This window comes from Babylonia areolata, chromosome 25 (assembly GCF_041734735.1).
Source record: "Babylonia areolata isolate BAREFJ2019XMU chromosome 25, ASM4173473v1, whole genome shotgun sequence".
Taxonomy (NCBI): domain Eukaryota; kingdom Metazoa; phylum Mollusca; class Gastropoda; order Neogastropoda; family Buccinidae; genus Babylonia; species Babylonia areolata.
In genome coordinates, this window is record NC_134900.1 from 19,313,782 (window position 1) to 19,341,125 (window position 27,344).

Consider the following 27,344-nt stretch of genomic DNA (forward strand, 5'->3'; position numbering starts at 1 on the left):
TCTTCACTCCTCTTTGTTCTTCTTCTTGTCCTTCAACCCCTCCCACCCGCCACCTCTCCAGTTCAAACAAAAGAAAGCAGACAGGCCTCCAGTCGTTTTCTTCATGTTGAGTGGGAAGGGGTGCGGGAAGGGGAGGGGGGGTGGGGGGGGGGGGGGGGGGGGGGGGGGCTGGGTGGAGGGTTGAGAGAAGAGTAGCAACAAATGACGGAAGGGTGGTGGCGGGGTTGGGAGGAGGGGAGTGAGGGGTGGGGAAGGAGACAAATCTGGAATGAATAATTTCCTCCCCCTTTTTCCTGTTGCTTTCCTTCGGGTGGAAGGATGTTAATTGGGGAGAGAGAAGTGGGGAGGGAGGAAGGGTGGGGTGGTGTGGTGTGGTGTGGTGGTGGTGGTGGAGAGTTAGGGGGAACAAAGAATGACGAAGAAAAAGAGAGACGTTGATTTCGGAGACTGTGGGGAGAGACAGAGACAGAGAGAGAGAGAGAGTGACAGACAGGGGAAGGGGGGGAGTGGGAGGAGGTGGTGGAGGAGGGAAAGGGGTGTAGAGATGGAGGAGGGGAGACAGAGAGGGAGGGAGTGAGTGAGTGTAAGTGAAGTGGGGGAGAGGACGATTGCGACAACTTAAAGAAACCGGCACTGGGTATGTTGGGGTTCCAAAGAATATTGGTCAGTTTATTTCCCTGCTTGTTTGCTTTGCGCCATGGTTTAGAGATATACTTACAGAGAGGGACAGAGATAAAGAATCACTAACAATCTTCCGTCTGAGAGAGAGACAGAGACAGAGAGATAAAACGACGACTTACAACCACTTTGACAGTCAAAGTGATAAGGGTTGTGTTTGACACTCTGTTTTAGAGATACCCTTGGATGTTAGAGAGTAAACATCAAAGGAGAGACAGAGACAAAGAGATGCAGTCATTGAACGAACGAACGAGCGAGCGGAAGAGTAAACGCCGGCACAAACGTGCACGCACGCGTGCGCATGCGGGCGAAAGTGCTGCACCTGCGCGCGCGTGTTTAGTAACGTCTGCACGTGCATGCGCACAGGTCTGTGTGTCTGCACACACACACACACACACACACACACACACAGCTTGAGTCTCTCTCACGCACACGAGCGCAGTGCAAATATGCAGTACCAATGAGGGAAGCAGGAGGGGGAAAAAAAAACAACTAAATCAAAACGCATTTGTGGAAACGGTGGCCGTAAGTTTGAAGACAAAGAAACCGTCACAGAAGTTGTGTGTGTGTGTGTGTGTGTGTGTGTGTGTGTGTGTGTGTGTGTGACAGACACACAGAGAGAGACAGACAGAGAGAGAGACAGAGACATAGTCAGACTGCCAATGCGGCGAGGCGTGGCAAAGCGTTGAGAGCCCCACCCTCTCTCCCTCTCTCCCTCTTCCCTATTTTTTCCCCCATTATTTCTTCAGCCGCCACACTCCCATCTTCCCTCACCCAGCCCCCGCTTCCTCCAGTTTCCTTTCGCGCTTTAGTTCTTTACAAAACAAAAAACAAAACAACCCCCCCCCCCCCACCTAATTTGTGATTTTTCAGAATGACCAAACGGTTGTTGTTTGGCTCAGTGTGTGTGTGTGTGTGTGTGTGTGTGTGTGTGTGTGTGTGCGTTAACGTATTTCTACAAGTATGTGTTGTGTGAGCGCCCGTGTGTGTGTGGTGGTGGTGGTGGTGGTGTGTGTTTATGTGTGTGTGTGTGTGTGTGTGTGTGTGTGCGTGTGCTCGCGCGCGTGTGTGTTTGTGTGTGTGTGTGTGTGAATGTTTTATGATTGTTGCTGCATTGTATATATGAATGTCAAGTCAAAAATCTTTATTGGGGGTAAAGGAGTAAGCTTAATCAGTTTTTAATCCTTTCTCTCTCTCTCTCTCTCTCCCTCCCTCCCTCCCTCCCTCTCTCTCTCTCTCTCCCTCTCTGTGTGTGAAGGAGAGTGCCTCTCCCACCCCCACCCCCCTCTTTTTCTCTCTTTCCTCTCAATCTCCTACCGCCCATAACCTCCCCCCCCCTCCCCTCCCCTTTCCCACCCCACCCCACCCACCATCCTGTTCCCAACATCTCTCAGACACATCTAGATTCTGCCGAATGTGAAAGAGAGATATTATATTATCGATCGAAGGCGCCTCAACGTACATTTACACGGATCAAATCCCCCCTCTCCCCGCCTCCCCCCGCCCCTTCGTATTACACTCATAAGATTTCTTCTATTTTTCTGTCATTTTCTTTTTTTTTAAATAACCACCTCCACGTCTTTTTGATACTTCATGAGGCTTGTTCCATTTCCCTAACATTAGTGAAAGTAGGGGTTTGATATGGATTCCAGGGGAAAGTCGAAACGTCTTTGGCTGGACGGCAGTACTGTGTTACCGAGAGGGTGTGAGGACAGAGGGGGAGGGGGGGGGGGGGGGGGGGGGCTTTAAACTGTTGAACAAGTTGTACGATCGATACTGGAATGGAGAGAGAGAGAGAGAGAGAGAGAGAGAGAGAGAGAGAGAGAGAGTGTGTGTGTTCAGTTCAGATCAGTTCAGTCGCTCAAGGAGGCGTCTCTGCATTCGGGCAAATCCATAATCATATATATATATATATATATATATATATATATATATATATATATATATACGTTGCACCATGATGCCAAGCAGATGCCTGACCAGCAGCGTAACCCAACGCGCTTAGGCCTGGAGGGAAAATAAATGAATGATTGAATAAATGAATAGATAAATTATAATCCAAAGTAAGAAAATATATAAAGCAAAATAAATGTGGAAGAGAGTGGTGGATGGGATGAGGAAGGGAGGGAGAGAGACAGACAGACAGACAGATAGTATTGTGTGAGTGCGACAGGCAGATGGGGGGAGGGGGGTCGGGGAGGAGAGAGAAAGAGACAGACAGACAGACACACAGATAAACACACACACACACACAAAGACACAGTGCCAGAGCCGCAGAGAGAGACAGACAGACAGACAGAGAGGGAGAAACCCCCACCAGAAAGCGAGACCTAATGTTCCCTAAAAAAAGAGCACTTTGCTCAGTCACTGTTGCATTCCAATTTGTTAACACACAGACTCCGGGGCACTTGGGAGTCAGCACGTCTCTCCAACACCAGCTCGCCACGGGAAGAAGAAGAAAGAGAAGAAGAAGAAGAAGAAGAGGGAAATAGGAGAGGACGGATGGGATTTCCATGAGATTTTATTGACCCAAGACATCGCCTGCCCCCCATGCCTCCCATGCCCACTTCTCTCTCTTTCCAGGAGGCCGAATAGTTCACGTCAGAAGGAGTTGGCTGGTAATTCATTCCGAGTTGAAACTTGTTTCAGATCTCACTACCTCGCTACAGCCAGATGAAGGGTAAAAGAGAGAACAGAAACCTCTTCTCATGTGAATTGTACACTATCGATTTTTTTTTTTTTTTTTTTTTGTATGGTGTGTGGGTGGGGGTTAAGTGCTTTTAGCGGCTTGAAAGTTGAATTCGATGAGGGTGGAGTGAGGAAGGGTGTGAGGGTGAGAAGGACGGAGGGAGGACGGGGGTTTGGGGGGCGGGGGGAGACAGGGAGGTGGAGAGGAGAGAGAAGGGGGTGGCGTAGGAAGGGGGTAGGTAGGTGTGGGGGTGTGTAGAAAGCAAGAGAGAAGCAGAACGCGGAATTCATCAAATGTATCTATACAAATGAATCATGCTATAGGGATCAGACAGTGAGAAAGACAGACAGAGACAGGGACAGAGAGAGACGGAAAGACATTGAGGGAGAGAGAGAGGGGATATGTGTCTTCATTAGAACGGGGAATCTTTCTGTTACACATTGTCATTATAATTAGAATGTATAGGAAGAACTGTTTCTTCACCCCACCCCACCCCACCCCACCCTCACCAGCACCCCTATTTTTAAGCCAAAGTTGCTGTCGACAGACCAAGTATTTCCAAATAAAATGAATATGTTCAAGTACACCACGGACACACACACACACACGAACACACACACACGCGCGCGCACACGCACACACACACACACACACACACGCACACACACACACACACACACACACACACACACACACACACACACACAGAAAGAGAAAGAGAGAGAAGGAGGGATGGGTGGTTGCAAGGACATCGGAAAAAAGGGGAAATTCATATATTTCTCTCTATGATATTGAAATCATAGCGTGTGGAAGGAGAGACGGGGGATAGAGGGACATAAATGGAGGGAGAGGGAGGAAGAGAAAGGGGTAGGGAGGGGGGGGGGGGCAACAAGACATTGTGGAACTGGAGAGGGATTGGAACACATGGAAAACATGCCCTCGCTGTGCAATCCTCGTCCAATATTTCAGACGTTTTTTGGACAATGGCTTGTGTGTGTGTGTGTGTGTGTGTGTGTGTGTGTGTGTGTGTGATTTATGGCTTTATACTGAAAGAAGATATCGACTGCTTGTCCAATATGTTTGAGCTTCTCGTTGGCATTGACATTTGGAAAGCAGCGCAGGCACGATCACGCACGCACGCACACACACACACACACACACACACACACACACACACACACACACACACACACACACACACACACACACACACACACACACACACACACACACACACACAAACATATTAACATGCATGCACGCACATACACAAACACAAACACACAAACTCGCACAAGATCGTGCTCATGCATACACGTACTGTCACACACATGCAGAGAGACAGAGGGAGAATGAGATGGTTTTTTGTTTGTTTGCTTGTTTGTTTTTTAAACACGGATGTAAAGTTTTTAGGCTGAAACGTATCTTTCATACAGCGGGTCCCCCTATTTTACCCGACCCTCCCCCCCACCTCCAACCCTCATGGGGACAGATTCCATCAACAGTCAAAGAGCACATCTTCCAGCAACTGGCGCTGCCACTTACCCCCCCCCCCCCCCCCCCCCCTTCCTTTTCCCCGCCACTCCTACCTCGACCCCCCAAATCCCACCCCTCTTTTCTGCATCAATCCTGAAATCATGTCCCGTTCTTTCTCTCTCTCTTTTTCTCTTCCTTTTTTATCTCTCTCTCTCTCTCTGTTTTTCTGTCTGTCTGTCTCTCTCCCATCTGCCCCTGCCCCTCCACCCCTCCCTCCTTTCTTCCTCTCTTTTTTTTCTTCTCTCTGTCTCTCTCATCTCACTTTCCCTATATCTCTCCCCCTCTCCTTCCTTATTCACTTCTCCCTTTTAGTCTGCCTCTCCGTGTCTCTCTCTCCCTCTTCCATTCTCTCTCTCTCTCTCTCTCTCTCTCTCTCTCTCTCTCTCTTTCTCTTCTTTCACACGCCACCCTTCTTTCCGTCCCTGTCTCCGTCTCTCTCTTTGTCTCTGTCTTTCGGTGTTTCTCTCTGTGTCTATCTCACTGTCTCTGTCTCTCTTTGTCTCTGTCTCTCCGTCTGTCTCTGTTTCTCTCTCTTTGTCTTTGTGTCTGTCTGTCTGTCTCTCTTTGTCTGTCTGTCTGTCTTTGTCTCTGTGTCTGTCTGTCTGTCTGTCTCTCTCTCTCTGTTTTCTCAAAAAGCCGTTCGGTCATGGTGACGTCCCCGGTATGTGCCTGTGCCACAAATAACAATTGATGGCAAGGCCGCTATACTGGAAGGGGTGTGTGTGTGGAGGGAGGGATGGGGGGAGGGGTACGAGGGGTGGGTGGGGATAGATGATCCTTTACCAATGAATCGTCCATCGTCCTTTGAGAGATAGGTGGTCCGGGTGGGGGTAGGGATACTTTGGGGGCGTAGGGGTGAGGTTGAGGAATAAAAGACTGCTTGTGCCTGTGTGTGGTGGAAAGGAAGCGACACACACACACACACACACACACACACACACACACACACACACACACACACACACACAAATACGCACGCACTCACCAGGGACAGAGAGAAACAGAGAGAGAGACAGAGACAGAGAGAAACAGAGAGAGAGAGAGGGGGGGAGAGAGAGAGAAATTCACACGCACCACTCACCAGGGACAACGAGGGAAACAGACACACACACACACACACACACACACACACACACACACACACACACACACACACACACACACAGAGAGAGAGAGAGAGAGAGAGAGAGAGAGAGAGATACAAACACGCGCGCACGCACTCACCAGGAAGAAGGACAGAGAGAAAGGGAGAGAGAGGGTTGGGGGGGGGGGGAGATAATCAGATAGAGGCACACACACACAGAGAACAGCGAGAGAGAGGAAGAGAAAAAGAGAGACAGAAAAAGAAACAGAGAGAGAGAGAGAAAAAAAAAAGAAAGAAATACACATCATGTATACACACACATGCACGCACTAGCACAGGGACAAGGACAGAGAGAGAGAGAGAGAGAGAGAGAGGCGCATAGAGAGAGATGAGAGAGACAGAGGCAGGAGTGAGGTGGCGGGAGGTCCCACATGAGTCATCGTCAATAAGTCTGGGACCTTTGGGTTCTTTCTTTTTTTTCCCCTCTTTTTTTTTGTCTTTATCACGGGCTGCTATCAGCTTTCGTCGATTTCGACTTGTTGATTTAGTTTCTTGTTAAACCTTCCATCCTCTTAGCAAGAGAGACTGCAAGTTAGGAATGGTTTTGAATTTCAAGGCTTTTCTTGCAAATGTGTGTGTGTATGCGTATTTGTGTGTGTGTGTGTGTGTGTGTGTGTGTGTGTGTGTGTGTGTGTGTGTGTGTGTGTGTGTGTTCGATATGACGTTTTTGTTGCTGGAAAAAGATATTTGTTTGGGATACCCGATTACCTGTGACAGAATGTTCGGTTTTAGTTATGTACTAATCTCCTCTCGTCTCATTCCATTGAAAATGGAAGACAGAAATGTATCTCTTCTTCTGGTCATTCCAACCCATATCAATTTTGTTTTAAAGATGTCTCATTCTTTTGTTTGTTTCTCATTCACTCTTGTATACTTTTAACAAATTAATATTTTTGATTGTATCTCTATTTCAGTTCACTCATGTGTACTTCTTATTGTATTTCAAAAGCGCGTGGTGTATTTTCCGACCTGACAACTGACAAGGCACATGATTAGGACTGCAATTTTATTCACTGATACTGATCTGACAGAAAGAAAGATGATAATAAGCTTGATAACAACGGTGGGCGATAATAATCCCTTGCCCAACCGCAGCGGTAGATGGACAGGCTTGATAAAACAGCAGACGACAAGCTGTGATAAGAGAAGCAGACGACGGATTTGATGAAAATCCAGATTGACGAGCCCTCTTTTAACGAATCCCGGTTGAGAACATAACACTGCTGGCGAGCTGTGACTTGAGAAAAACAGAACAGATGGTTGCTTCTTCCGACAGTGTAATCTGTTGTTCAGAGCCGTGTTTAAGCGCTTTGGAGTACGTCAACACACACACACACACACACACACACACACACACACACAAGAGAGAGAGAGAGAGAAAAAAAAAGAAAGAAAAATAATCTATATGATATCAGAAATTGTAAACAGTGGACTGGTTTTTCCGACAACATAATTCGCTGTCCAAAGCCTCACAAACACGCTGTGCTTCTGGACGCGACGACAAAGACATCACTTCATACCGCCCTCAGAGGGGTATCGCCCGGAAATCCACCCACAATGGCCGCTCCAGGCCTTCAGAAAGAAGCCAGTACCAGCGACAACAATAATTCATCTTGCGAACCGAACCCGGGTTGCATGAGCGCATAACAAAGTTTGCTTCAGCTCTTGAGTATTTTTCTCAGCTCTTCGCCAATTCTGTGTAGACTGGGAACATTTCTAAACGCTCAGAAAACTTACGGCGCTGGCTGAGATCGTTAGTGCAAACCCATCACCGAGACTCTTGGAGCCAGTTGCATTGCTTGGTTCTAACTTTTTGACAGTTACATGTGCCTAAATTCCTACGTTGACGGAACTACGCCATTGGTCAGTTCCATACTACACACAGTTAGTAGCGGGTTACGACCATACTCTCTCCGTCCGAGCAATGCAACTGGCTCCTGATGAGTAAACGTTGTTACTGTTGGAACCCTCTTCTACTCCCCATCCCCTTCTCTCTGCCCCCCACCCCCTCCTCACCCCGCCCTCTTCTTCGTCTCGATACCATTGAGTTGAGTGCTCGATACTCCCCCCCTGGCCCCCCCACCCCCCTCCTCCTTCCATCCCTTACCTTCCTTCTCCTCCTCTCCTCCTCCTTTCCATCGTCTTTCTCATACATCTTTGTCAGTGACAGAGCCATTTCTTTCTTTTTATTATTTTTCTTTCTTTTTTTTCAATCCGTCATTCATCTTCCGGAGGTCCCGTGGTCAAGGTGATTAATGCAACAGGAGGTTGGCTGGTTGGAGGGGTGGGGGGTGGGGGTGGGGGTTCTTTTCTCTTCTGCCAATAGCAGCTGATGACGGCACCGGCAGAACACCCCCCCCCCCCTTTCCAACCCCTCCCACGCTCTCGCCCCTTCTCCCCCCTCCACACTCAGAAATGAAGGGGTGTGGGGCGTTGTTGGGTGGGAAGGGGGTGGAGGCAGGCTGGCCTTCCACAATATTGGTTCAGCATGAGGTGGGTTTGAAGCCGATTGGAAGGAGAAGAGGAAAAATAATCCCCGAGCTTTGTAAACACCGAGGTTTTTTTTGGTTTTTATAAAAAAAAAAATTAATAGAGAAATTAGTCATAGACAGGCAGGCACGTGGGGAGTTATTTTCAAGCGCGCTTGAATGCGCGTCACGCATGGGGCATGTGTAGGTTAAGCACGTGCATGTGTGTGGGCAGGGGTGGAAGGGGGAAGGGATGTGTGCATGTTTGTTTGCTTTGTGTGTGTGTGTGTGTGTGTGTGTGTGTGTGTGTTACTGTGTGTGTTAGTGTGTGTGTTGTGTTGTGTTGTGTGTTGTGTTGTGTGTTGAACAATGAAATTTGTCTCTTCCTTTCTCTTCGTTTTCTTTCCCTTGTTCTTTTCATTTTCTTCTGTCTTTGCTTTCTCTCTCTCTATCTCTATCTGTCCCTCTGTCTGTCTGTCTCATCCATCTCTCACCCCCCCTCTCTTTCCATCTCTCTCTCCCTTCCTGCCTTTGTTTCAATCCTCTGTTCCTCTGCACAACCTCCCCCCCCACACACACACACACCTCGCCCGCCTCCTCCTCCCCTCTTTCTCACCCTCTCCTCTGTTTCCCAATCCCTCCACTGCTCTGTCAAACAGCACAGAACTCACAACTCGCAGAAATGAATTAATATTAAATCTTTTGGAACAGACCCCCTTCCCCCAGCGCATGCCCCTGAACAGTCAGTGTAAATTGAAGGAGGACTCGAACCGTATACCCCTCTCCTGGGTCTTTCTCGGTGCAGTCAGACGCCACGTCCATGTATGGACAGTTTGACAGGGTCCATAACCCCCCCCACCCACCTCCACCTCCCCCCCACCCCTTCCTCCCCATGCACGACCTGCATAACCCAGGAACCGCCAGCATTTACCATTCTGTTTCTGTCTCTGTCTTTCTGTCTGTCTGTCTCTTTCTCTCTATCTCCCCCTCCCTCCCTCCCTATGTTCACCCCCTAATCATAACGATAGGTAATGTTGGTCTGTCTCTGTTTCTCTGTCTGTCTGTCTGTCTCCCTCTATCCCCCATCTCTCTCTCTCTCTCTTTCTCCACACACACGTTCACAATCTCCTCCTGTTCGTCTCTCTCTCTCTCTGTCCTCCATTATGTCTCTCTGTTTGTCTCTGTCTCTGTCTCTCTGTGCTATCGTTGTGTCTCTGTCTCATAACCTTTCTTCCTCCTCAACATTCACAGTCGTCCCTCGATTATGACTTTTCCCTCCCCGCCCCCACTCCCCCTACTCTCCCCCCTCACCCCCCATCAGCCTCACATTCACTCCGTCTCTCTGATACCCTATTTTCCTCCTTATCCGCCCCCCCCCCTTCTCCTCCCTACTATGTCCTCCTCCTCCTCCCCCAACAATCATGAATTTTGAGTGGATTGATTCGCCCCCTTAACCCCCCACCCCCACCCCTCCCCCTCACCTTCACCCAGCGAACAAATCGTTTCTCTCTCTCTTCTGGCTTTTGACGACTTGTTGCTAGTAGCTAGCTGTTGCTCGTGCCTTTGGGACCTCTCTTTCTCTCTCTCTGTCTGTGTCTGTCTCTCATTCTCTCTCTCTGTGTTCTCTCTCTCATTCTCTCTCTCTCTCTGACTGTCTCTCTCTCCCCCTCCCTGTCTCAGTCTCCCCGTCTCTCCCTCTCTCTGTGCATTGCAGTCTCCTTTCATTGCCAGTCCCTCCACAATCGCCCTGACAGATCATTGCTTGCTGTTCGTGGACAGCGTTGTTGTTGAGGGGAGTTTGATTTTTTTTTTTTCATTATTGATGAAGCATGATAGCTTGATTCATGTTGTCTGCCACGTCGGGCTCATTGCTTTGTTTGTTGTTGTTGTTGTTATCGTCTTCTTGACTATCAATTTTATCATCGTCGTCGTCATCGTCGTCGTCGTTGTTGTTGTTGCTGCTGTTCTTGTTCATCGTCAGCGTCATCAGCATGATTAACATTATCACCATCACCACCATCACCACCACCATCATCATCATCATCATCTTGTTGTTGTTGTTGTTGTTGTTGTTTTTCTTCTTCTTTTCTTCTTTTTCTTCTTCTCCTTCTTCTTCTTCGTAATGGTGGTGGTATGATGGCAGTTTTGTTGTTTCTAAGATGATAGAAATGGTACTGCATGATGTAATAATTTGTTGTAATTCTACATCAGAACTCTTGGCTTGTGACATGTGTTCTCGAACAGCAGCCAAATGGAACGATCATGGCCTACAAATGTCAAGTTAATTTAAAAAAAAAGTATATTCTACGTATATGTTTACTCATATATTAGTTCACTTGCTTCACTTGAATTTCCATTTGCTTATAATCACTTTCTCGTTCGCTAACTCGCTCATTTATGTACTTGTTTAATGTTGTTCGTTTATTTTCTGGGCTGGGAAGCCTTTATAAAGGGGTCGTTTGTGAAGATGTGATGAACATAATTATTGTCTTCAGAAGGATGATAGCGCTTTTGCGCAGCTTGGCGAATTGAAGCGTGTTGTGAAAAGACCGTAATTACCAGACATCAGGAAGAACTCAATGATGGTTGTTCTGTCTGTGGATGATGATAGTTCTGATGATATTGTTCCTTATCTCTTTCGGTAGATTTTCGAGGAAGCATAATAATCATGCATGTTGTTCTTTCCTAAGATAATGATAATGATATCCTTCTGTCAGTTTTAGTGCAGTATCAAATGACATCCGTAATGAAATATGTTGTCTTATATATTGGATTTGTTTGTTGTTGTTTTTTTTTAAATCAAGAGCGGAGGTGTATTATGGAAATTCTCGAATAACAGGTGTTATCTTTCATTGGATATTGATCAGTCATGTGGTGGAAATCTAATCGGAAAATTTTGACATAACTTCGTGACATTCAGAATTAAAGCAAGAGAGAGAGAGAGACAGAGGCAGAGACAGAGACAGAGAGGGACAGAGCAGACAAGTACACGTTTGCATCAAAAGCATGTCATTCTGCGCTCCCCCTCCCGGACCTCTTCTCTGTATGTCCCACCATCACCCGACTCCCCCACCCCCACCCCCACCGACCTTCTACCCCTTCAGCCCCTGCACCCCCCCACCCACCCCCCACACACATTCTCATCCTCCCCCCTCCACTCCCCCCTCTCATTCCACCCCTGCCCCTCCCTCCCCCCCTACCCCCGCCCTACCTCCCCTCTTTCTCTCCCCCTATATGACTGGGCGTGCCTGGCAGGGAGGGGGAAAAGAGTTCTCGGCAAGTCCATGCCGCCCATGAATATTGAAGGGAGTAGGAGGGAGGGGCGGGGGGACGAGGAGGGTGGAAAGGGTGGTGGTGGTGGGGGAGGGGGTTACCGATGCAGAAGGGTAAGTCTATGCTCTGGTGGTTTCCCAGAGGAAATTTGGGATTTGGTCGCTGCTGCTCAGGGGAGAGTTTGATGAGTCATTGCCCCTTGTCCGTCCTGCTCATGCTGAGAGAGAGAGAGAGAGACGGAGAGGAAAAAAATGGAAGAAGAACAAAGTTATAAAAAAAAAATCTTTTGGGAGGTTGGGTGGGGTGGGTGGGTGTTTATTTACTTGGTAGAGGTAAAGAGAGGGGCGGGGGTGATGCACACACACACACACACACACACACACACACACACACACACACACACACACACTATCTCTCACTCTCTCCGACCTCTTCCACCACTCTCATAATTATCTCCCCCCCCCACCACACACACACTCATGCACGCACTGTCTTCCCTGTCAGCTTATGCAATTTGTTGATGATGGTTAATGTCATTCACTTGAAATATAGGGGGGCAGAGGACATAGACCCCCCACCACACACCCCTCCCCATGTCTGCTTCATCATAAACCTTCCGTGTGCCGCTGTCATCACAGACATATAAGAGGGCCCTCCCAGTCTGTTAAATCTGGGAATGGAAGAAAAACAGAGCACTAAAAAATATATATATTTTTTTAAATTAAAAAATGTCCTATTGGAGAACTCGATAAATTGCCAAAAGGAAATGAAACTAAGAGGAAAAAAAAAGTTGTGTTCTTTTGAAAGAACTTGATGACAGATGGCCTCTTGCCTGTCATCTGGTGAAATATATTATGAATTATATTCGCTTAAAAGAGAAGGAGGGTGAAGAAAAAGAGGAGATGAAGATGGAGAAAGTGATGAGGAGGGGTGGGCGGGTTTAGAGAGGGTATGTCAGTCAGATTTATCCATCTCCGTTGGGCACCGTGCAGTCGTGAGAGAATTCATACATGTGCGTGAGCGGATATATATATATATATATATATATATATATATATATATGTGTGTGTGTGTGTGTGTGTGTGTGTGTGTGAGTGTAAGAGTGCGTGCGCACACATACACACGTGCACGCATGCACGCAAATACACACACACACAGAGGGGTAAGTGGGGCACATACACACACACACAACACACACACACACACGGAGGGGTAGGTTGCGGGGGGGGGGGGGTGGAGCGAAGGGGAGGGGGGGCCATAAAGAAAGAACGTTCCCAATCCTCCAGCATCCCACGATGACCTTGCCTGAAGCGGATTGACAAGCCCCTATGCAGGATCATGACCACCATGCCTTGCCTGGAGACCACCGGCCCATCCCCCAAACCACCACCAACCACATAATCCATCCTCTTCTGGAAAAAAAGAAGAAAAGAAAAGAAAAAAATGGGATGGTGGAAACACAACCCCCGTGACTTGTTGCATTGGTCGAGCAGCGAGCGAAGAAGCCGATACTAATCACATCCCGCACAGCCCTGTCAGTGCCCCGTTACAAGCCGTGGACTGACTGACTGACCGGAGAAGGAGGTTGGGGGAGGCGGGGGGGGAGGGGGGGTGTGTGTCCGGGGGGTCAGTTTCCGCAGGACTCCCTCTTTCTCCTAGATTGGGGGAAGATTCCGGCAGGCTTGTCATTGTGCTTTGTCTGAGACCAGGGGCTCCCCCACCTTCTTCTTCCTTGCTGTCCCTCTTCCCTCTCTGTCGGTCTGTGTGTCTGTCTGTCTCTCTCCCCATGTCCCTTCAAGCCACACAGACAGGTATCGATCGTGTTTGCTGAATCGAAGTCTTCCAATCACGAGTCTTGTCAGTGTTGGGGTGGGGGAAGGGTGGGCTGGGGAGGGAGTTTTGGGACGGGTATGGAAGTGATAAGGTCATACGTATTTATGAAATGTCGTGAAAGATGTTTGGTAGCGTCGCCAGATCCATGGTTTAAGAGAGGGGGATGGAGGGGGTGGTGGTGGTGGTGGCTGGAACGGGTTATAATGTATCACCCTGAAGACAGTAAAGCTATAATGTGGCCCCGGCTGATAAACCCGGGAAATCATTGATTTTTCGACCTCTGTTTGCCTTTATATGACTCTCTCTCTCTCTCTCTCTCTCTCTCTCTCTCTCTCTCTCTCTCTCTCTGTGTGTGTGTGTGTGTGTGTGTGTGCCTGTCTCCCTGTCTGTCGCTCTGAGATGGCCTTGAATTGAAATTTGAAATGCGAGGAGGGGAAAAGAAAAAGAAAAACACTGTATAATAATTCAGGAGAAAGAAGGGTGAGGAGTGAGAGGAGGGGGGGGGGGGGGGGGGTACGCTTAAATCGTTCAAATCGATGAATGCAATTATTCAGGCTTCGTTAGATTTTTCTTACATGCTCGCATCAATGAAAGTGATTGTCGTTCTCTTCACCTCTCCTCCCCCGGCCCCCGCCCCACCCCACCTCTTTCCCTCTCCATTCCATTCCACCCTTTCTCTAGAATTCATGTCAGTGTTTAAGAAATGAAAGTCAAGGCCTGACATGCGCCTTGTCTGTGGGTTATCCTGTCTTAAAAATATATATGTTGGTATATACATTGATAGATAGATAGGTAGATAGATAGATGTATGATGGATCAGTCCGCAATAAGCTTTGACATCATTTTCCTGCAAAAGGGAATCGTCTGGTTCAACTAGTTTATCACATAAGAAAATACTTCCACAAAGATGTTGCTGGGAACGACGTCCAGCATTGTAAAGCGTCCGCCCCCTAACAGAGAGAGAGAGAGAGAGAGAGAGAGAGAAGACAAGACAAAATTCCTTATTTCAAGGATGATAGATAAACGCTAGTGTGCTTTTTTTACATCCTGAATAGGGTCTACACTACACACACAGACACACAGACACACACACACACACACACACACAGACACACACACACACACACACACACACACACACACACACACACACACACACACACACACAGAACTGGTACCACGTTACCCATCCCAAACGAAGCATGCACTGAGGGGAAGTGTCCGGTTCATTAGCTGCCTTGGTGAGCATCAGTCTCTTTCAATGCCCGTCTCCGTGGCGGCAGTCCCTGTCGATAAGGGAACACACGACGGGGGGTCGGGGGGCGTCAACAAATACAAATCGATCAAGATGGTGGCATGGGCCAGACTAGTGGCTTCTGCTGAGGACCCAGGGGGCAGTGGTGGAAAGATCCGTGTGGTGTCAGTTTTAGGAAGACAGATGTTGTTTGTGAGAGTGCGATCATTGGTTTTGGTTCCCCATGTCGGCGCGTTATGTAATCACCTGAAGACAGTTTAGAGTTTATGCATGACTGAGGTTTAGTGGTAGTAGTTGCTGCACACTTCAGATTGACGACTTCATCCAGATTGGCGAGTTCATCCAGATTGAGGAGTTAATCCGCCAGACAACCCACTGTTAGAAGCTTGGGAGAAGCTTGAACGTTGCCCATGTCATTTTAACCACATTGACTTTCTTTTCTTCACTTTCCCTCATAGCTGGAGGGAAGCAATCACGACCCGCCCTCTTAAACAACGCTTTGCATCGAATGAACTTTCCAAAGAAAGTTTCCATGAAAGAGTTTAGCTTTGTTAACGTCTCCAATAATGGGAGGGAAGCATGTACAAAGATGTCAGCCCAGAAAGGGAACTTGGCTTCACGCCGTCTTACCTGCCTCATTAGCTGCCTTGTTAACTGTCACCCTCCCTCTCTTTGCCCGACTCCCCCCCCCCCCCCCACCCCAAAACCCTTACGATGCCAGACAAGGAAGTGAGGGAGGAGCGGGGAGTGGGGGTGGGGGTTCCAGACATATATCAAGGCGGTGCCAAAAGGCTCCCTGCTGCTGGGTGTGGCCCAGTCAGGGCAGGGGAGAGGGGAGGAAGGGGTTTGCTTCCAGCTGGGCCAGTCCAGACGTTACATGTGTACACTTGTTGTTGGCTGGCTGATGAGGGACCCCGTGGCCCCGTTCTCACGCTGCTGACGAACTGCACGTGCACCGCTGTCTGCCTGCTGGACTGGCCCGCTGTCCTCCTGGGACACTGACCCTAGGGGTGGTTGGTGGTGGGGGTCAGGGTGTTAGGAGGGTGGGGGAGGAAGCTTTTAGAAGAACCTTGTGGGCTGTAGTGGGTGAGGGGGGCTGTGGGGGAGGAAGCTCTGAGAAGGACCTTGTGGTCTGTGTCAATCGGAGAAAGAATGACCGTGCTTTATGAGAATGGGGTCGTTCGTTATCGACGTTGATTACGGTCTTTGGCCGCTCATTTAATGGCTTGCAAGACGTTTTAGGTATACGGGAAACGAAAATTACAGACACAAACTTTTGAAAGTGCTTCGTCACCAGCGAATTCAGCGATTTTGGAATTTTTCCCTGGATCATGTTAGACGTCTAGTTGGACCGTACAAAGATGTAATCTTTAAGTGGACCCTGGCTTCTGTTAACAAGTGTCTGGCTCATCAGCTGCCTTGCCTTGCTTGTCCCCCTCCCCCTGTCTGTCTGTCTGTCTGTCTGACCCCTCCCAGTCCTGTCAGCGCCAGACAACAAAATGAAGGGGAGAGGGAGAGCGTCCAGACATTCATCAGGCAGGTGTCAACAGGCCCCATGCTGGAGAAGGCCCTGCCAGTGACAGACAGGGGACTGGGGGGTCCGGGGGGGGGGGGGGGGGGGGTAGGGTAGGAGGGGGTTTGTTTCCTGCTGAGGCGATCTCGGACATGTTGATAGTTATTGGGCTTGAGAGTAACCGAGTGGTCCAGCCCTTTACAATGACGAAGTGCACGTGCACTGGTAACTGGGGCGCCGCTGGCTTTGTGGTGGACTGAAGGTCCATTGTCTGCACTGCACTGTCTCCCTGGCACCGTGACCCTGGGAGGCGGTAAGGGGAGGGGAGGGGAGGGGCGTGGACTAGCGGCATGTGAGAGGTTGGAAAGAAGGAGTGAGCAAGTGTGTTCTCGTGTGTAAACCAGGAGCTGGAATCAATGAATCACGTTGTGTCTATATTCGTTCCTCACTTTTTGGTGGCTGCTGTTGCTGGCATCAATTTATGTTAATTTGTTTGAACATCCTTTCATCATCATCTTCTTCTTCTTTGGAGATGTTTGTCAGCTGGGTATAATTTATAAAGTATGCGATTGTTGTTATTGGTGTGGTTGTATTTATGATTTGTTTTCTTTTTAATCACGTGTTGTAAAGAGCATTAAACCTGTTTTTGGCATGTTTTATTGCTGTTTGTAGAATGCATTATAATGAGGGATAACATTGTTATTTTTGGTGTTCCGGTTGACGTTGCCAACCAGTAACCCTCTCTCTTTCCACTCTCTCTTTCATCGTCTCTCTATCTCCTAGTGTTCATCTATCTCCTCTCATCTCTTCTCCCTTCCCTTCAAACACACACACACACACACGTACGCACACACACACACACACACACACACACACACACACACACACACACACACGCCCACTACATCCCCTCACCTTCTATACAGCCCCGTCCCCATACACCTCCCCACCACCCCACCCCACCCCACACACTCAGCCCATTGGAAACAAAACAGCCAAGCAAAAAGCTGAGATTAAATTTTGAACTCAATTAGTCTGCCCTGTCTGCCTGCTGCCTATCTGGCTGTCTGGCGGGGCCAGGCTGGATTCCCTCCCCTTTGTCAGCTCATGAATTATTTGCTGCTCGGGAGTCTCGCTCCAGAAAGACAGGGACACAAATTGTTGAAAAGGAAACGAGGGAGGGAGGGGAGAGAGAGGGAAGGGAGGGAGGGAGACACACACACACACACACACACACACACACACACAGGGACTGATCGAGTAAGAGATGGTAGGGTGAGGGACGGAGAAAAGGAGAGAGCGAGGTGTAGAGAGGTAAGGTGAAGGATGGATGGATGGGAAGAGAGAGAGAGAGAGAGGGGGGGGGGGGAGTCGAGATGATGGACTGAGAGAGGGAGAGAGGTGGGGATGGAGTAAAGGAGGGAAGAGGGAGAAAACTACACAGAGAGAAAAAGAGAGACAGACTGTCAGAAAGACACACACACACACACACACACACACACACAGTGGGAAACACAGAGAGAAGAACCGGTTCATCACTTTGGACCTACAGAAGGCGAATATTTCACGGCAGTTTCCTGTCGGGACTGAGAAAGCTTCATCCCATGTGTATAACTAGTTTGTTACCGTCAGAAACCCATCAGGTGATATGACCGACGGTGATGACCATGCTAGACTATTGACCGTATATCTCAGTGTGCCAGACAAGAGGGAGGGGTGGAGATGGAGCGACGGGGGGAGGGGGGGGGGGGGGGGCAGGGGGGATTTTTACTCCCCGGACTTAAGAATATTTTACAAGTCCGTGGGACTTGACACCAGTACTGCATTGGCACCACCAGAACGACAACACGTTCTTAATATGTGCAGTGAAAATGCTAGTTGACTCACTTGTGTAAACAAAGTGAGTCTATGTTTTAACCCGGTGTTCGGTTGTCTGTGTGTGTGTGTCTGTGTGTCCGTGGTAAACTTTAACATTGACATTTTCTCTGCAAATACTTTGTCAGTTGAAACCAAATTTGGCATAAAAATAGGAAAAATTCAGTTCTTTCCAGTCATCTTGTTTAAAACAATATTGCGCCTCTGGGATGGGCACAAAAAAAATAAAAAATGAAGCCTAATTATATGCAAACTGCATTTACTGTTATATTTATATTTTTTGTATTCTCTAAACTTGGCACTTTGATCTGATATTCTGACCCAACAACAAGAGCAGTCATTATTATCATTTTTTGTTGAAACAGGAACTTCTTTTGCTAAGCATGGAAGTTTTATTTATTTTGCAAACGTTTTGGTGCAGATAGTAAAAAAGAGAAATTACTCTGTAATTAGTGCTAGGGGACTTTAAACTGATCTTTGTCATCATTACATTTTGAAATTATACACAATACATAAAAAGCTTGGATTTTTTTTTCAGTGTATCACAAGTGAGTCTTGAAGGCTTTGCCTCTCTTGTTTTCATTTATTTCCTGGGCGCCAGAAATTCAAACTCACGAACTTCTGAATCATGTCACGGTGGGTACGTTTGCGGCCAAAGTGCACAACACCCCACGTTTGCGAGGCGGTTTATTTACTTATTTATTTATTTATTTATTTTGTTTATTCATTTATTTATTTAATTTACTTATTTTGTGTATTTATTTATTTACATTTTCTTCAAACATACAGATGTGAACACGATTCTTTTCTTTTTATTTGACCTTTTCTTCAAACACCTAGACGTAAATAAGATTCTTTCAACTGGTGATATAAAAAAAAAACTTTGTGAATTAAAAAAAAGAAGAAGATATACAGACAGGTGGACAGATTGATTAGAGTGGCAGTGCGAGGTGTGTGTGTGTGTGTGCGCGCGCGCGCGGTCGTCGGTACATAAGTGTGTATGTGTCTGTGTCTCTGTGTGTGTACGTGTGTGGCAGCTGGTATGACAATTTTGTCTCTGCCAGATTAAATACACACACACACACACACACACACACGGGCGCGCGCGATTCATAGAATTTCCAAGATGACCCCCTCCTCCCTCAGGGTACGAGAAAATTAATTTTTTGAAACCTTCGCGCGCGCGCACACACACACACACACACACACACACACACACACACACACACACACACACACACACACACACACAAACACACACACACGCACGCACGCACGCACACACACAGACACACACACACACACACACACAGAGGACAGGACCTGAGCTAATTAATAAACTGGGTCACCAAACGAGAACAGCTCGATCCCTGCGCTCTCTCCCTCTGTCAACAATTGGGGGACAGCTTTTTTAAGAAAGAGAAAAAAGGGTTCTTTTTACATTTTTAAAATCAAGCTGTCTGAGATGATTGTTCAAAATAGAACTCACCTACTCGCTGTCAGGCGATGTAGACTGGTTATTTAGGTGTTCTTTAACAGTCAAAGGAAAGCGCTCAAAATAACTCCCCCCCAACCCCCCCTCCACCCCCCAATCTCTTTCTTCCTGTTTCTCTTTCTTTTTTTGTCGTCTCCGTCTCTCTCACTCATTACTCTCCTTTTCCCCACCTCTCTGTCTGTATGTCTCTATCTCTCTCTGTCTCTGTCTGCCTGTCTGTCTGTCTCTCTGTATGTCTGTGTGCCTCTCCCTGTTCATATTTCTCATCTTCTCTGTCTCTGTCTCGCTCTGTCTCTGTCTCTGTGTCTCTGTCTGTCTGTCTGTCTCTGTCTGTCTCTACCTGTTTCTTCGTATTTCTCATCTTCTCTGTCTCTGTCTCTCTCTATCTCTGTGTCTCTGTCTCTGTGTCCCTGTCTGTCTCTCAGTCTGTCTGTCTGTCCGTCCGTCTGTCTGTCTGTCTGTCTCTGAGTCTGTCTGTCTGTCCGTCCGTCTGTCTGTCTGTCTGTCTCTCAGTCTGTCTGTCTGTCCGACCGTCTGTCTGTCTGTCTGTCTCTCTCTCTCTGTCTGTGTCTCTCCCTCCCTCCCGTGGTTCTCATTCTGTCGGTCTTTCACCACTTGTCCGTCTCTCTGTGTCTGTCTTCTCATTGCAAAGCAAAAATGTCTGTCTCTCCTTCCTCGCTCTCCCTCACCCCTACCCCCACCCCCTCTCCCTCTCTCTCTCTCCCTCTCCCTCTCTGTATGTCTGTCTGCCTCTCCCTGTTTCTTCGTATTTCTCATCTTCTCTGTCTCTGTTTCTGTCTGTCAGTCTCCCTCTGTCTCTCTGTCTCTGTCTCTCTGTCTCTCTCGTCTTCCTCCTCCTCCTCCGCCTCCTCCTCCTCCTTTCTCCGTTCTTTGTCTCCTCAGGCCTAAACAGTGTGCGGGGGATGGACAAAATTTATTTGGATGACGGCATCACCCCCCCAAAAGAAGAAGGAGACAAGTACTGTCTGCATACATTTTCCGCTTGTCTGATCGCATCCTCCCTTGTTCGATCTGGGTCCTCCTGTGTCTTTCTCTGTCTCTGTCTGACTCTCTTTCTCTCTGTGTGTGTCTCTCTCTTTCTTCCTTTCTGTCTGTCTGTCTGTCTCTCCACTGCTGTCTCCTCTCTCTCCCTCTCCCAGTTTTCTCTATGTCTCTGTCCTTGTCTGTCTGTCTCTCTGTCTCACTCTCTGTCTCTCTCTGTCTTTGTCTCTCTCTCTATGTGTGTGTGTGTGTGTCTCTGTGTCTCCGTCTCTCTCTGTCTGTCTCTGTCCTTCTCTCTCTCTGTCTGTGCATCTTTATCCCTCCCTCTCTCCCTCCCCACCTTCTATCTTTCCCTCTCTTTCTTTTATTCCTCCTCTTTCCCTCCCTCCTTTAACCCCCCTCTCTCCTTCCTCCCCTCCCTCCTCCCTCTTCTCTCTCTCTCTCTCTCTCTCTCTCTCTGTGTCTCCCACTCACAGTCTCCTGCCAAACAAGTCTACGTCTTCTGTCTGCCTGGAGGTCTTTATTAATGGCGCTGCCTTGTCCTTGTACAATTTTTACCCTTCTTCCTGGGGCAGGGGGTGGGGATGCGGGGTGGAGAGAGAATGAAAGCGGGTGGGTGGTATGTCGTTTGGGGTGGGGGTGGGTTAAAAGGGGGAAGAAGGGGGCAGACAGACATAGGAGTGGAAGATGAGAGGTGGGGGGTGGGTGGGGGTGGGGTGGGGGGGTGGGGGGAGGTACTAATTGTGGCGAAGTCACGCTGGGTGCTCTGATAGGTCTTGGCAGTTGTAGCTAGCTGGGCTATGTATCGATCCGGCTTTTTGAGAGCCCGCTTTTCTTTCTTTCTTTCTTTTTTTTTTTTAAAGCCTTGCCAACAGTTTCCAGAAAGAAAGACGACAGGATAGTTTAAAAAAAAAAAAAAAAAAAAGAAAGAAAAGAAAGTCTTCCTGTTCCTCTTCCTCACCTCTCCCTCTCTTCTTTCCATTTTAGGGGTGGAGGAAGAGGGCAGCACCATCAGTGTACACAGCAGGCTGCTTCGTAGTCCCTGGGCAAATTAGTGGTTCCAATTGTTGAGATGGCGGGGAGGGGGTGGAGACAGGCAGACAGACAGAAAGACAGGGGGCGTGTGTGTGTGTGGGGGGGGGGGGGAGAAAGGAGACAGAGACAGTGCGAGAGAGAGAGAGAGAGAGGGAGAGTCAAGACTCAAGAACACATTGTAATCTTACACAATGGGAGGGTGGGGGTGGGAGGCAGAGAGTTTTTAAAATGATTTTATGACCTTACACATGGAGAAAGAGAGAGAGAGAGAGAGAGGGGGGGGGGGAAAGAGAGGGGGTGGAGACTTGTAGAACTTAGAGAGAGAGGGGGGGGGGGGAGAGGGGGGTGGAGACTTGTAGAACTTAGAGAGAGAGGGGGGGGGGAAGAGAGGGGGTGGAGACTTGTAGAACTTAATTATTTTGCTCTGTTGTCTCCACGACCCTGAAAACGAAACTTTTCATCTTTTTACCTTTATTTCTTTCTGTCTGTCTGTTTTCATATTTCTTTCTTTCTTTCTTTCTTTCTCTCATGCTAACAGAGACTGATGAACGATGCGTGGTCCACGTGTGTGCAGGTGCAGCCTGAAGAAGGACTGTCAAGGCAGCGAAATGGCCAAGCGATGGCTGCCCTACTTTGGGGAGGAGTGCACCAAGATCACCTCGGTCAGACCCAAGGAGATCCAGAAGGACCGGGAACGCCTGGTGAGGACAATACAGTACAATACAATACAGTACAACACAGTACAATTCAGTGCAGTGCAGTGCAGTACAGTACAATACAATACGATAGAAAACAGTGCAGTGCAGTACAGTGCCATACAGTAAAGTACAGTACAATGCAATACAGTACAGTGTGGTACAGCACAATACAAGGCAGTACAGTGCAGTACAGCACAATACCATGCGTTACAATACAATACAGTACAGTGCAGTGCAATAGAGTACACTGCAATACAACACAATACAGCCCAATACAATACAGTGCTACAGTACAATACAATAGAGTACAATGCAGTACAATACAATAGAGTACAATGCAGTACAATACAATAGAGTACAATGCAGTACAATACAATAGAGTACAATGCAGTACAATACAATAGAGTACAATGCAGTACAATACAATAGAGTACAATGCAGTACAATACAATAGAGTACAATGCAGTACAATACAGTAGAGTACAATACAGTTCAATACAATAGAGTACAATGCAGTACAATACAATAGAGTACAATGCAGTACAATACAATAGAGTACAATGCAGTACAATACAGTAGAGTACAATGCAGTACAATACAATAGAGTACAATGCAGTACAATACAGTAGAGTACAATACAGTTCAATACAATAGAGTACAATGCAGTACAATACAATAGAGTACAATGCAGTACAATACAATAGAGTACAATGCAGTACAATACAGTAGAGTACAATGCAGTACAATACAATAGAGTACAATGCAGTACAATACAATAGAGTACAATGCAGTACAATACAATAGAGTACAATGCAGTACAATACAATAGAGTACAATGCAGTACAATACAGTAGAGTACAATGCAGTACAATACAATAGAGTACAATGCAGTACAATACAGTAGAGTACAATGCAGTACAATACAATAGAGTACAATGCAGTACAATACAATAGAGTACAATGCAGTACAATACAATAGAGTACAATGCAGTACAATACAGTAGAGTACAATGCAGTACAATACAATAGAGTACAATGCAGTACAATACAATAGAGTACAATGCAGTACAATACAGTAGAGTACAATGCAGTACAATACAGTAGAGTACAATGCAGTACAATACAATAGAGTACAATGCAGTACAATACAGTAGAGTACAATGCAGTACAATACAATAGAGTACAATGCAGTACAATACAGTAGAGTACAATGCAGTACAATACAATAGAGTACAATGCAGTACAATACAATAGAGTACAATGCAGTACAATACAATAGAGTACAATGCAGTACAATACAGTAGAGTACAATGCAGTACAATACAATAGAGTACAATGCAGTACAATACAATAGAGTACAATGCAGTACAATACAGTAGAGTACAATGCAGTACAATACAATAGAGTACAATGCAGTACAATACAATAGAGTACAATGCAGTACAATACAGTAGAGTACAATGCAGTACAATACAATAGAGTACAATGCAGTACAATACAATAGAGTACAATGCAGTACAATCAATACAACACAGAACAGTAGTTATAGTTGTGGTAATTGTTGTGGCAGCGCCGCCACCACCCAGTGTTACGATGCATGGAGCAATGATTATGATTATGGACTGTGACAGCAGGATGGTTATGATTATGGACTGTGACAGCAGGATGGTTATGATTATGGACTGTGACAGCAGGATGGTTATGATTATGGACTGTGGCAGCAGGATGGTTATGATTATGGACTGTGGCAGCAGGATGGTTATGATTATGGACTGTGACCGCAGGATGGTTATGATTATGGACTGTGACCGCAGGATGGTTATGATTATGGACTGTGGCAGCAGGATGGTTATGATTATGGACTGTGACCGCAGGATGGTTATGATTATGGACTGTGACAGCAGGATGGTTATGATTATGGACTGTGACAGCAGGATGGTTATGATTATGGACTGTGGCAGCAGGATGGTTATGATTATGGACTGTGACTGCAGGATGGTTATGATTATGGACTGTGACCGCAGGATGGTTATGATTATGGACTGTGACAGCAGGATGGTTATGATTATGGACTGTGACAGCAGGATGGTTATGATTATCGTCATTGTGAGAGGAAGACCGTTGTTAAGATAGCAGTGACACTGACAGTGGGGCATTGCTTGTAGTTCTTGGACGGTGGTATGATTATCGTGGTGCTGTTAGCACAAACTGTGACAGTAGGTTAACAAGTATGCATATTTGAAGAACAGAATGAGACAGCTATTAAAAGCAGTAGGCTATGGGACTTAGACAATGGTTAGATTGATGTTCCTTGTAATCACACCAACACACTCCTGCACAACGCTACGCTACACTACACTAAGCTACACTACACTATTCTCTACATCTACACTACACTACACTAAACTACAATACACTACTCTACACAGTACAGTATAATATGATACAACACAATTCAACACATCACATCACAGGACAATGCATCACAGCTTTATCATTCCAACTGGAAATGAATCGTACCTCCAAAAGGCTCATAACTCACACCACACAGTAGTTCAACCGCTATGCGATAATGACTATGTTTGTTGTACCCATCTTTCAAACGGTGTAGCGTATGTCTGCACGTCTGGAAACTTTTCCCTGTGATTACCAAACGATTCTGATATCAGCATCATTGTCGGCTTGTGCTTTTCAGCTGACGCTGTACATCCAGAACCTTCCGGACTTTGAGAAGCACTACACGTACAAGTGTGCCTTCTCCCCAATCGGGGCCAGCAGCAGCGGGGGCAGCAGGAGGGTCACCCCCACGTCCCCAGAGCTGAACACCCATGCCAACCGGACCTCCATGGGCATCCAGTGCTTCACGCCCGAAATCAGCCTCCTGCCCCCCATCCCCACAGGTAAAGGTCAGTGACACGACTGACGGCTGTCTTTGGGGTCTCTGCTGCTGTGGTGGTGCTGGTGTGTTTTGTCCCGTGTTGTGTTGTGCTGTTCTGTGCTGTGCTGTGCTGCTTACTGTTGTGTTGTGCTGTGCTGTGCTTTGTTTTGTTTGCATTGTGGTGTGATGGAGAAGATGGAGAAGCACCAGCTACGAGACTTGTCTTTGTGGCACGCGCTACCTCGTGTGTGTGTGTGTGTGTGTGTGTGTGTGTGTGTGTGTGTGTGTGTGTGTGTGTGTGTGTGTGTGTGTGTGTGTGACGTTTCTGCCTTTGTGTATCTGCTTCACAACACAAGAGCGAACACCCATCATTGATGCGCAAAAAAGAGATGACACCCCCCCCCCAACCCCCAATTATCCCCTACACCCCTCCGCCTCAAATAAAGAAAAAGAAAACGAAGAAGAAGATTGAGTTTTCCTCCACTGTCAGCGACACAGACAACGACTTCACAGAACGGGCCCCCATGTTTTTGAATAAAAAGATAAAATCGTATTAATGAAATAAACCTTTTTTTTCAGTAGAAGAAGAAAACATCCCCACACACGTTCACGCCCAAATGTCACCGTATAATCTCCTGAAGCTAGGAACGGACAATGGAATGAAAATAACGGACAAAAAAAAAAAAAAAGAAAAAAAGAAATGAATATAAAATAAATAAGCTGGAAAAGCCACATCAAGCCTCTCCTAATCCCATGGAACGACTTGCCGTGTTTGTGTGTCTGTGAAGAGAGAGAGAGAGACAGAGAGAGAGAGAGAGACAGAGAGAGAGAGAGAGACTCCACCCCACACTCCCACACCCCTCCACCTCAAATAAAAGAACAGGAAGAAGAAGAATCAGTTTTCCTCCACAGTCAGAGACACAGACAACGAGTTCGCAGAATGGGCCTCTATGTTTTTGAAAAAAAAAGACATAAAATCATACTAATAAAGTAAAAAGATAAATAAAAGTAAAAAACATTCCCACACGCGTTCACGCTCAAACGTCCCTGCATTATCTCCTGGAGCTAAAAACGGACAATGGAATAAAAAAATAACGGACAATGAAAGAAATATGAAATAAGTTGAAAAGCCACTTCAAGCTTCTCCTAATCCCGTGAAACGACTTGCCGTGTTTGTGTGTCTGTGAAGAGATGGGCACAGAGAGAGGGAGACAGACAGACAGACAGGCAGAGAGAGAGAGAGCACTCTGACCAGACTCCGATCCGAGAGGGAGAAAGGGAGACAGAGAGAGGCCGAAGACAGAGAGAGAAAATGAGGGAGAGCAGTCTGACCACAGACTCGTATCCGAGAGAGAGAAGGGGGCGTGGGGGGTGGGAGGGGGGAGGGGGGGGGGGCTAAGAGAGCACTCTGACCATAGACTCTGATCCGCTGATGCAAGAAGCATGTTCTCGTTTGCGCATGACTGAGTCTTTCGTTGACGGATTAAGGGTGGGCGTGAAAAAAGGTGGAAGAAAAAAGAAAAGAAAAATAGCCACAACAACGCTGGTGTCATCCAAACCTCCTATTGCTTCCTGGAGCAGAAAAAGGACAAGAGAGAACTCACCCTCCCCAACCCCCAAATCCTCCCCTTTCCTCCCTCCCCTAACACCTCCTCCCTTTATTCCTCTCCTTCCTCCCTTCCTCCCTTCCCCCTTCCTCTCCCAGGAGTAAGGTATATAAAAAAGGCTCTTGAAGCCATTTTGATAAATGTTGAAGCGATTGATGTCTGGCCTACGACGTCCTTGGGTGATGGATGGGTCTGATTAATTCCTTTGTCCTGACATCGGGTTTTGGGGAAGGGGGTGTGGGGGTGGGCGGAGGGACAGAGAGGGGGGGGGGAATGATGAGGTGTGTGAGGGGGAGGAGGGGGTGGGGTATGGGGGGACACAGAGACAGGAGAGGAGAGGGGAGAGAGATCGAGTGCGCGCATGC

General features: G+C 47.4%; 1 protein-coding gene across 5 annotated transcripts in view; it reads left to right on the forward strand.

The window, feature by feature from the left end:
- LOC143299425 (plexin-A2-like) overlaps positions 1–27,344 on the forward strand; it is a 385,902-nt gene that overhangs the window by 264,485 nt on the left and 94,073 nt on the right. For 4 of the 5 annotated variants that reach the window (XM_076612611.1, XM_076612610.1, XM_076612609.1 and 1 more), the window contains 2 exons: positions 22,371–22,497; positions 25,190–25,400. In XM_076612611.1, the coding sequence (XP_076468726.1) occupies positions 22,371–22,497; positions 25,190–25,400 (338 nt within the window). The remainder of the gene's footprint in view (positions 1–22,370; positions 22,498–25,189; positions 25,401–27,344) is intronic. The other variant, XM_076612613.1, reaches the window with a different exon arrangement.